At 40.1% G+C, this 12,382-nt stretch overlaps 1 protein-coding gene across 1 annotated transcript in view; it reads right to left on the bottom strand.

Moving 5' to 3' along the window:
* Positions 1 to 12,382, bottom strand: part of SVEP1 (sushi, von Willebrand factor type A, EGF and pentraxin domain containing 1) — a 294,647-nt gene that overhangs the window by 90,493 nt on the left and 191,772 nt on the right. The window contains exon 24 of the mRNA XM_018557222.1: positions 101 to 302. Coding sequence (XP_018412724.1) covers positions 101 to 302 — 202 coding nt within the window. The remainder of the gene's footprint in view (positions 1 to 100; positions 303 to 12,382) is intronic.

Genomic DNA, 12,382 nt, shown 5'->3' with positions numbered 1-12,382 from the left:
GGGGGCATTAAAAGAGCCAATGGACACAGTCATTGAGTTTATAGCAATCAGATTCAGTTCGCTCACAGCTATAGTAATCAGAGTAACAAACAATCATCACCTGTAGCTGTTAATTCCATCGGTGCAGGTGGCCCCATTCTTGCAAGGACCACTATGGCATTCATCAATGTTCTGCTCACACACTTTGCCTGCATACCCAAGAGGACAAACACACTGGAAATCTCCTTTCAGGTCCCTGCATTCTCCATTGTTTAAGCAAGGCTTTGACAAACACTCATCTATTTCTATTTCACATCGTGTACCTGGAAAAGAAAAGGCATAGTCAAGTAAAACTACTAAAGAATGAACTTATTAAAAATAAACCACAAACTCCACATCACTAGCCAGGACAGGTTTCATATTCCATGTGTAATGAATATTTATTGTATCTTATTTTTCTCATCTTGTTTAAATATTTGTTGTGAAATTGTATAGAATGGCAACTCAAAATGTATTTCCATTCAGAGCTTTTTGACATTCAGTAGATAGACTGCTCCCTTTTCTCATTATAGCTCTTGCATGAATGATGTTATACTTGGCCATATTTTTCAACTTGTTAGAAAACTTTTTGACCAGTATCAGATTTTCATAGCTTGATCAGTAAACTATACTATACTTGGTTTCTAAAAGATGCTCAAATCTTTGATGGGCCATGAATCATACAATGAAAATGTGATTAATTTAATTGTCCTGCTCCTGGGTTGGCTCATAGTTAATGTCTGAGCAAGCAAAATTGTGTTTTTCAGTGTATACCTCAGAAACCCATTTGAGATGTTTCTAAAATGTTTAACTCTGCAAATTGTATCTCTTATCTCTGTTTTTGTCTTCTTGTTGTTTACTTTACAAATCCCCCCAAGCTTGTCTGATGATCCTTTCGATCATGAGTAGTCTTGTAGTTTTCTATACAGTCATGGTTTTAATTGGTTTATGCTCTGCCATCCCCCTTTTAGTTTCACTTATAACCTTTTGTTTTAACAATAAACCTTTGAATATAGAGTGAATACACAATTTGGTGTGACTCTTTATTCCCAAGTACTTGTCTGAAGCTGGCAGCACGATCGAGTTCCGGGAAATCTTAACAAGATAAGTCCTACCTGGAGACTGAGGGTTCAAGTCCACTAAGTGTAACTTTCCTGGGAAACCCTAACATACAATATATCTTGATAAACTAGTTGCATTAGTGAAATAAATGAACTTTTGCACAATATTCTAATTATTTGAGTTTCACCTGTATAAGTTTCTCAATGTCTTAAACAAATATCAAAACATATCAAAAAAACTAGCATTTATTTGGACCTTTTCCATCAAGCACACTTACCATCTTTTAGGATATATGCATACACATTATGGAAAACCAAAGCTGTCAAATAATTTTAAAGTTGCATAAAAATGTGAAAACATATTAAAAAGCAAAAAAAGCCAACGAAACAGTGAAGGTGGTGTAGTGTCCTGATGGGGATTACTAACTGACAGTGGTATCATGTGAGCATCACTATACATAATAAGCACCACTTACAATGATTACATAATCTCAACGACTCTTTATGCATGGATATCAGGAGTATATACAAGTTGTTCTGCTTAGTTACTTGGGAGATCTGCCTACGCTCAGCATCAGACATACGCAGAAGCTTCAGGTCATACTATCTGTTCTAGCAAGTGTTATTGCAGGCATAAATTGGTATGTTATAAATGAGTCCACCAGGCTGTATATTTCAAATGCTATATCACTAATCAATGTTTTATTTGCTCTGGTCATAAACTGTACATAAACACTACTTAATTCAATCCAAGGTCACTTGATTCATGTAATATCATCGAATAAGTAACCTTCAAGCAGAGGATGCTGTTGGATCATAATAGCTATTTTGTCTGTTATCGAGGATTAATGCTGAGAGCAGACAATAGACATCTGCAGTGAGCCATGATGCTGAGAAAATTGCCATTTATTGTTCCTGCTCTGCAGGTGCCTAAGACAGAATTTTGAAGCTGGTTATACCTACAGGATGTTATCTTGTATCTCCTTCTTATTTTACACTACTAATAATACAGTGAGAAACTCTTTTATGATTGTTTTACAAAAGCTATACCATTTATACTGTATATATGCATTCTAACGCATTTATGTAAAAGGAAGGATTATCTAACAAATGAAATGCACACCTCCAACGATTAAGGTATTAAAATATTCGCCAAGGTGATCTTGTTAACATTGAAATCAGTGGGGTTTCTTGGGCTTAAGCCATAACTTACACGCATTATCCTAGAGCAAGAGGTAATGTGAGGCGAATGCAAACTTTTTGTGTTACAGTAACCTAAATAATCAGTCTAGAATACAGAGATTAGGTAGGACAGAGATGATGCTGGATGAGCAATAAAGCAGAACATTCAGTAACTTTACAAGTCTGCATGAATACATTCCTGACATGTCAAAATTTACAGCAATAATATAATAATAAAAAATAGGTATTTCCTTTATCACTAAAAAGTTATCCCTAAGCTCCCACTAAGTGAATTTAACTAGGCTGAGATGATGACATCAGTCTACTGCAGGCAGGAAGTCAGACATTTGTGAGCACAAACAAAATCGGGCACAGGTGGAAATAAAAGCAGATAGGGGCTTTGCCAAGGGGAGTACAGTGGTTATTGTGAGAGGTAATACTTACCTGTAAGTGTTACACTTCAAAATGACTTAGTAAGCAGGCTCTTAGTTTAAAATAAATTAAAGGAGATATATCTAAATCTGGGTTCCCAGGTTTGTCTACCTCTTATCACCCTTTCATCTCACTTTTGTCACTAGATTATCTTTTTATTTACTTATTTATATTACTGAAAATGTAGCAGGAGAGACTCCTTTAACTGGCTTTATAATGGCCCATGTCTTGGCAGAAGAGCCAGAAACCCCAATGAGGTAAATGTAAGTGTTTATTCTGGGTGAACATGTTCTTTAAAGAGGACCTTTAAGGATCGAGATACAGTTGTGCTCAAAAGTTTGGATAACCTAGCAGAAATTTTGAAATATTGCATTGATATTGAAAATATGACTGATCATACCAAGAAACTGTCTTTTATTTAAGGATAGTGATCATAAGAAGCCATTTATTATCACATAATCGTTTGGCTCCTTTTTAAATCATAATGATAACAGAAATCATCCAAATGGCCCTGATCAAAAGTTTACATACCCTGGAACGTTTGGCCTTGTTAAAAGAACTATCAAAAGACCTGCGTAACAAGGTAATCAAACTTTATAAAGATGGAAAAGGATATACAAAGATGTCAAAAGCATTGAAAATGCAGTCAGTACTGTTTAATCACTTATTAAGAAGTTTAAAATTTGGAGGATTTTTTGATACCAAGTCAAGGTCAGGTAGACCAAGAAAGATTGCAGTCACAACTGTCAGAATAATTGTTCATCATACAACGAAAAACTCACAGGTAACCTCAGAAGAAATACAGGATGCTCTGGAAAAAGATAGTGTGGTTGTTTCTTGGAGCACAATACGATGATACGTGAACAAAAATGAGCTGCATGGTCGAGTTACCAGAAAGAAGCCTTTACTGTGCCAATGCCACAAAAAAAGCCTGGTTACAATATGACCAACAACACCTTCACACGCCTCACAGCTTCTGGCACACTGTAATTTGAAGTGACAAGACCAAAATAGATCTTTCTGGTCACCACCATAAACACTATGTTTGGAGAGGGGCAACAAGGCCTATAGCGACACCATTCGCACTGTGAAGCATGGGGGTGGCTCACTGATGTTTTGGGTGTGTGTGAGCTCTAAAGGCACAGGGAGTCTTGTGAAAATTGAAGCAAGATAAATGTAGCATGTTATCAGAAAATACTGACAGACTATTTGCATTTTTCTGCAAGAAAGCTGTGCATGGGACGCTCTTGGACTTTTCAGCATGAAAATGGCCCTAAGCACAAGGCCAAGTTGACCCTCCAGTGGTTACAGCAGAAAAAGGTGAATGTTCTGTAGTGGCCATCAGTCTCCTGACCTTAATATCATCGAGTCACTCTGGGGAGATCTCAAACGTGCAGTTCATGCAAGATGACCAAAGACTTTGCATGACCTAGAGGCATTTTGCCAAGATGAATGGGCAACTATACCACCTGCAAGAATTTAGGGCCTCATAGACAACTATTACAAAATACTGTGTGCTGTCATTTATGCTAAAGGGGGCAATACACAGTATTAAGAACTCAGGGTATGCAGACTTTTGTATAGTGGTCATTTAATTGCTTTATTTGTTGCCATGTTTTGTTTTATGATTGTGCCATTCTGTTGTGACCTAAAGTTGAATATGAATCCCATAAGAAATAAAAGAAATGTGTTTTGCCTGCTCACTCATGTTTTCTTAAAAATAGAACATATATTACCAAGGGTATGCAAACATTTGAGCACAACTGTGTAGGAGAGGTAAAGGTACTGTTGTAGGATGGTATATAATGTATTGCAAGTCCTTTACACAACCAAAAGTCCTTAAAGCATAACTAAACCCAAAAATATGTATTTATTATATTGCAGCTTACCAGTCCTTACATGTGGTGGCTGCAATCTTTTTCAGTCTAAGAACATTTTCAGCAAGTACAGAACATAACTTTTGATCTAACCAGAAATGCTCTGTTCTAGTAACTTTCTGTGAGCTGAACAACCTTATCTTTGTTTTGTAAATCCTTTGTTTTGTAAAGCCCTATGATGAAAAAAGGTAGACATGTTTGTACCCCAGTGTGAGTAGAAGGCAAAATGCCAGCCACCATTACTGTGCACAGAAGGCCTTCCCTGCCCACTACCAGCATGTGGAATACCATAAGGCAGCAGTAGGCAGAGGAGGAATATGAGCAGGAGGGCTGGGGTGCTGTCAGTGAGCAAGGTTTGGGTTCTAGTTCAGATGGTGAGGAGGAAGAGTGGTGTTGGGGTGCTGCCAGTGAAAAGGAGGAGAAGGGTTGGGGTGCTGGCAGTGGGGAGGAAGACATTTCAGACAGCTTCAAGGGGTACGGTTTACCTTCCCCAATACAAGGTGGGAATTTACTTCAACCATCCCAGAGGGAGCCCAAAATGTGGCACTTTGAGAAGGAGATGCAAAGAAACTCTTTGCCACATTTCCTGATGGTGGCCAGATACCCCTGCAGAGGGAAAACCTATGGCCATACGCTGCTCACCCTTCAACACAACACAGGCAGGCATCAGCAGAGAGGGGAAAATCATATGGCCAGGGGAAAAGGTAGGCAGCAACAAAAATGAAGTGTAAAATCCTATGTCCATAGGCTGCCCACCCTTCCTCAAAGAAATGCTGCCCTCAGTTTGCAGCTAGTCAACATGTACTTGCGTAAAGCTGTGTGGACTAAAGTACCACATATTTATTCCCCATTACCATAGTTGCCATTGAATATATTTAAAAAAGTTAGAGGCACCGGTTCTGCACATAAAGGTAGTAGTTTTTTAATAATTTTTTTCCAACCGCCCCATGTAACCCATATGGTGCTAAAACCTAACCTTTATTATAACTGTTAAAAAAAATTGTCAACTTATTCCCATTTTCTCTGCACACCATTAGTGTTTCCTTCTGGAAGTGGACAGTCTCTGTGTTATCTCTCTCCTGTTGGAAGAATCTGCATACATATACAAGAAGACAGGAATATTTATAGCTTGATAGCTGTCTGCATCTCCATATCCACATCCATATACTATTAAAAATGTGATTTTCCTTAAATTTTTCATCCAGCTAGATCTCTGTATATTGATACTACAGATACCGTTTTTTCAGTATCAAGTATATTTTTTTCGGTACACACTGATACCGAATACCGATACCAGCATCCCGAGGTACCGCGGGCCCGGCTAATCAGGATACCGTCATGACCCGCCGCCAGACTTTCTGATAGCCTGGAAAGCTGTTGTTCTATCGAAAAAACACCGGCTTCATGTTCCCTCATGACACTGCGAGGCAGGAAGCTGGGCAGTGGGTCATCACCTGCCTTCCAGCTTCCTGATTAGTCAGAAAGCCAGGCTGCCTTACAGTGTTGCTATGCAGTATGAAGCTGGCTTTCTAGCCAATTAGGAAGCCGGGAGGCGGGTCATGATGTCCCTGATTGGCCGGAAGGCTGGCTCCATGCTCCCTTTGCAGCACTGCCAGTCAGAGGGAATCTCCATCTGACCAGAAGTTCTGGTATCGGGATAAGTATCAAAACACTTGGACAAATACCAGTATCACTCTCTCTTCTAATCTTTCTCTTGATTATACGGTTTATCTGTATGTCGATATGCTCTCCTGTAGAGCCATCTCCAGCTAATAAAGCAAAAGGTGCTCACAAAAAAGACCACACATGATTTTGCACAAAAGTTCCTTCATCAGGGGAGTGAAGAGCAAAGAAGTGCTCTAATGTGCATGGTGCTCAAACAATCACAACAATATGACCACTGCCTGCCGGTTTGGCCTGTATTTATATACTTGGGGTAATGTCAGTGTGATGACATCATCACGCTGATGCATTTACATGCCTAACATGAAAAATGGGGGCATGCCAATGTGAATCCTCACATCCTATCCCTATTATTATTAATAATATTATTATTATCTGGCTAACTTAGTTTTGTGAATGCTTTATTATATAATTTTCCATCTTATTATGTTTAGTCATACTGACTTTTTTCATTCCCTAAAATTAGTAATGGGACAAATAGTGCAAGTATTAAAAAAAAAAAAAAAATGAACAGCAGAGGATATAGTGTAAAACTGGCCAGCAAAAGTACAGTTTTAAGCAGGAATACCAGGCCTTACTGCTGTATGCCTAACTTTTATTTTATCTATGGATATATGTGGTGAATGTGAGTAATGTCATGTAAGGTGTTTTAGGTGCACATTGTTCTATTTTTCTTTTTTGGTGGACTGTCAGTAACAACTGCCTGATGTGTTCTAATCACCTAAACCTAACATTATGATCTAAAAAATATAAAAAGAAAAGACCCCATTTAATAGAAAAAAGTAGCCCAAGTCTTGACAATTGAAGGGCTAACCAACAAGCAGTTGTTGTGGACAGAGAGAATTGATTTTGGGGTTCACATATCAGTGCACACAAGAAGGGAAATTAAAATCGTACCTAAGCACTGCAATTCAAAGAATTCAAGCATCATTTTTGAAAATAGGGGTAAACCCAACTACTGAAATCTCATATAAGTTTTAACAGCTGGTGATATTGATATAAAGGACGTTCTTTGGGCACTCTGTGTTATGGAGTGATCTCTCTCGGCCACACAAACTTCTGCCTGAAAATCAACCCGTCACATACCTTCCAAAAGGAAATAATAAGCTTATGTGCAGATGCACACTGTTTAGTAATATTACAATGTTTTTACAAAAAAGCCTTTAAAAAAATGACAGCCAGCAACAATTAGGAAATATGTCTCGTGAAAGCACAACCACGTATGTGTAGGAGATGGCTGCACACACTATCAGGGCATTATAACATGTCCATGGCTCTGTGCAGAGATGTCAGTCTGTCTACTCGGCCATCACTCCCCCCAAGGCCCTGCTAAGTCTCCTCACTGACACGGCTGCGTTCCCCCACTCTCCTCACTGACATGACCTTTTGCTCTGCTCTCCTCAAGCCAGTGACACACTGCACGCGAAGAAGCATGGAGTGGCAGCACACAGACCTTAACATGCAGTGTGTCGTGTATTTTTCACTCCGGCGCATCAGGTTGCGAGAGCGCGCATAGCTGAGCGTGCCGAGATGAAAAATGTACTCTTCAGTCAATCGACTCGCGCCTATAAACCTGCGCGTCAGGATGCGTAGTCCATTGTTACGTGTGAGCCGACTGGCTGAAGATGCCATCTTTCATCTGGCCGTGCTGCTCTCACACACTGCATGTGAATGTCCCCCCCCTTGCAGCATTGCTTTGCTCCACATGGCTTTGCATGCAGTGTGCCACAGGCTTTACTGACAAACCGTGCTGCCCCGCTCTCTGCACTGACACGGCCGCGCTGCTCTGCTCTCCTCACTGACATGCTGCACTGCCCTGCTCTCCTCCTCCCTGGCCCTGGATTGGGAGTGAGGCTGTCGGGAGACTGTGGGCCAGTTGCTAACAGGTGACAGACCACTACCGGTTGGCAGCCCGGTGGTTGGGGACCCCTGCTATAACTAATCACCGACACTAGGGCATTTTTCCTTCCGTTGACCATTATTATTGAGTGCAATGTAACCATACCCACTTTTTACTACAATTTCTTACGTTTAGGAAGTATACCCCAGGGCGACCAGTTATCTTTCACTCAATAGATGCAGTGTCTGATAGGTTGAAGCACATCACTCCAGTATTTATAAGTCAGAATCACTGATACATTTTCAAACTGCCTATGCTGGTATAGTTAACATCTCAATAAACCTTTCTTGTGTTCTGTATGGTCTCTCTGCATCTTGGTTATAAAGCAGCTTGGCTGTGATTATTGGTCATAGAACTGGTAAAGATATTTTTTAAGCTTTGGGACATCTAGTGGTAAATCTGCAAATCGCAAGTTAGAATACTATCACAACTGCATTCATTCTATGTTATGTTGTTATTGTGATTTTGTAATAAGGAATAATTTGTGCATTATTATAAGGCTGGTTTGCATTATTATAGTGCAACAATTTACTGCATCTGATCATTGCACATTGCTTTTGGGCTCATTTGTGAACGTGTCTAAATATATATTCATTATAACGGGGAACTTTCCAAATTAGGTGACCCTAAGAATGGAACATGGTGTGGGGTGGGCCAAAGCAAACAGTGTAAAAGTTGAAGTAATTAATTAAAAGCAATGCATGCGCTGCATTGGGGACCAAATATGGGGATAACAGTGATGTAGCTTGACAGTAACAGTCTTGTAGATGAACAAATTATAGTAATGTCTTGAATTGTATTGTGATTGTAATGTCTTCCTTATATTGTAAAGCGCTGTGCAAACTGTTGGCGCTATATACATACTATGTAATAATAATAGAGTTCCCTAAACACACAGTGCTGCCTGGGTCATACACATGGCACCATAGCGCTAAAGTGGTAATAAATGTGAAATATGCAGACATCAGACTTGCAAATGTGTTAATTGGTTGCTATAGGTAATCATTGGAAACTTAATCATGTGCCTATACTTCGCGTGCTCTGTAAGACATATGGATATCCAGGATATCAATCCATGTGTATAAAGGTTTTCTGATATGGTGCCTGAGGAACCCTCCTGTGATCAAGCATGTAATTTCCAGACAATGTAATGGTATGTTACAAATGGCAGAATTGTTCTGGCTCAGGCAAACTCTAGGCTTCCAAAATGACAAATATTGTTTCTACATTGGCAGTGAGGAAAATCCATATTCATACCTAAAGCCATGACAAATAGGGGGTATCTCTCAAACAAGGTGACCAGATGTCAAGATTCTTGGGTATATCATCTAATAAAATCACTAAACAGTCTAAGAGCCCAAAAATCTTTAAAAAAAAGTATTCCCAAACAACATCACAGAACAGCCAGTGTATTTTGGAGGCTCAAAGACCTTCCCCTTTATCAGGGCTTAAATATAATGGGTAATCATAAGGACTCAAAGCTGGCACACATAGCCAAGAGCTATTTATTTGCTGTATAGGACATAGTCAGAATCAGTGAATTAGCTACCTACAGCCCCCTAAACTAAAACCATGATTATACAATGACAAAGTATGAAATTAGTACTTACTATTGCTGCCTTTGATATACATATTAGTTTACATATTACATACATACATATTAGTATACATACATATTAGTAAAGGAAACTGCAATTTTCTTCCAACTCCAACAGTTCCAGGAGTATCAGAGGTTTTCTCGACAAGGCAGCAGGGATTTGCTCCCTCCCCTCTTTCCCTAGGCTCTAAAGTTATGAGCTTCTGACTGCTGCCTCTAAAGCCTACAATGCTGTGTAATGACAGTGGTGGATAAGCAGAGATTTATCAGCAGAATCTACTCGTTGTCAGTGGCATTGTACAAGCTCAGGTTCACTCTATCTTCCCTACACTAAAGCTACCTTGTGCCTATCTCCAGGGGGAAAAAAAACTACCCTTGTAGTGGAGCTATACCCATGCTGAAAGGGTAATTGTTCGTTTTTGTCTAGGTCTGCAATATATAAAAGTACACCAAGGGACAGTCCACAAGCCCAAGTTTAGTGGAGAGAGGTAAGTGCCAACTGCCGTAGGAGCAGAAATCGGGTAAGTTAAAGTCCTTTACAGAGCATCCCTAGACATAAATGAGCAGTTAACTCTTGCAGTGTGGGGGTAGGGTAGTCCTTCAACTCAAAATTCCTCAACATTTAAGGTCCCAAAATGAAGCCACCAAACCATAACCCCCCTTTCTTAAAGCCCCCAAACATTAAAGCCATTTAGACTAAAGCACCCTAACCTTATTCCCCCAACCTTAAAATCTCCCTGATATAAATTAGCCCCTGACCCCAATATACCGCTCCCTCAACTAATGTCCCAGCCCCTAAACTAACATCCTCAACCCTTAACCTTTTAAACTCATGTCACCAACCCTTAAACCCTCCTAAAACTATTTAAGCTCCCTCAAAGCTAAACTCCAGCTTTAAAAATGTGTATATACTTACATTGGTCCAGCTTGGCGCAATGTAAAAATATATAATCCCTGGTAGGACCACAGTGGTCGGGTAATACACTGTAGTAACCTCAGTATTAGGGTTTCTTACCCTGCCTTGCGCAGTTGCTTGCCGCATGGCTCAGTGTTGTGACACTGTGATTGCTCTCTGGCACCCTCTTATGTCCAAACCCACACACATCAACACTCTGCTGGGTAATTCCTGTCTCACAGTGATGATGCAGACACCAGGTCACTATTTAACCTTCACCATGTCCATTCAGTCTTGCGTTTGTTCTGGTCAACCAATTGCGCTGCCATTATTCCTAATTTCTGTGTATGATCCTGACTCTGGCTGACTGATCTCCTGGTTACTGACTTCGACATTGTTTCCGTTCATCTTGTACTCCATGCTCCCTGACCTGGCTTGGCTGACTACTTGCTTTGGCATCTGACCCCTGGCTTGGCACTGGCGACGTCCTGGACTTTCTCCATAGTTTTTTTGCCATGTATGTTTATTGTTGTGTTCAGTAAACTCCTTTTATATTTTAAACCTGCACTTTAACCTCCCTGGCGGTATGCTTTTTTTCTTTTTCCTTTTTTCGTTTATTTTTTTTCGGGTTTTCTTTTCAACTTTTTAATCTCCCGCCGGTTTCGCCCCCCTGCAAGGGACGGAACCCGGAAGATGGATGCCGCCATCGGCCGGAGGACACAGCGAGGCTCAAAGGGACAAGGTAAGAGACGCGCTGTGTATTCCCGAGTGTGGCTCGGGGTTACTGCCTATGGTACAGAAAATTAACCCCGAGCCACACTCGGGAATACCGCCAAGGAGGCTAAGTTTCAGTGTGGTTTCTTGTGTCCCTAACACTCAGGTACTATAGTGTATTACAGCATCTTCTGGGGGCTTGAACATTCACACAAGCAAAGGCGTTGTCTGATTGGATGAGGGGTCCCAGAAATTAGCTTAAATAGCATCAGGGAAAATTGCTGGAAATGTATTTCTTTTTTAAATATTAAAATGAACATGACAGCATGGCTTGCCAAATTTTTTTCTATCATGACAAAGCCCTGTGTCATTACTGTACCCAAATTCAGCGCTCCAGTTCCAGCAAAAAAAGACACACCAGCCCAAACAATGTCATCATTAAACCTTTACTGAAATATCAAAAATATAATGTTTATAACACAATCCTATTCATACAAATTCTGCATAGCTCAGTGACTCATGCTATGCTAAATTTACCTCTTCTCCCATGGACCCCATGTATAGGCCAATGTAGTTGGATCTGTATGTGCGTTATAATCAATCGAAATTACTCGATGAAAAAAAAATTTGATTAATCGAACACGAAAATTTTAATCATTACCAGCCCTATTCTAAATGAATGCCCAACCCTTAAGCCTCCTAAATAAAGCCCTTGACCCTTAAAGCGCTTTCAACATCATATACCAGCCATTTTGGCTCCCATCTAATGATGGTGCATAGTTGCAAGGCCAATGTCACTTAGCAGAGCCAACCACATGACACCAATAATCTTTTTAGCTGCCTGTAAGAGTGGCATTCTGACCACCACTAGAAGGAGATTATTCTTTTCATTAACCACCAATGTAAACGGCATGTTACCACTGATTGCCAATTATTTGGTTTTAGCAAGGCTTCCTCAAGACCTGGCAATTATTTTAAGGGTTCTTCAGGGGTATAAAGGTTAAGAAAGGCTGCCCTATATAT

The sequence above is a fragment of the Nanorana parkeri genome, unplaced genomic scaffold (assembly GCF_000935625.1).
Source record: "Nanorana parkeri isolate BGI_ZX_2015 unplaced genomic scaffold, ASM93562v1 scaffold274, whole genome shotgun sequence".
Lineage (NCBI taxonomy): Eukaryota > Metazoa > Chordata > Amphibia > Anura > Dicroglossidae > Nanorana > Nanorana parkeri.
This window is presented reverse-complemented; position numbering and strand designations above follow the sequence as displayed.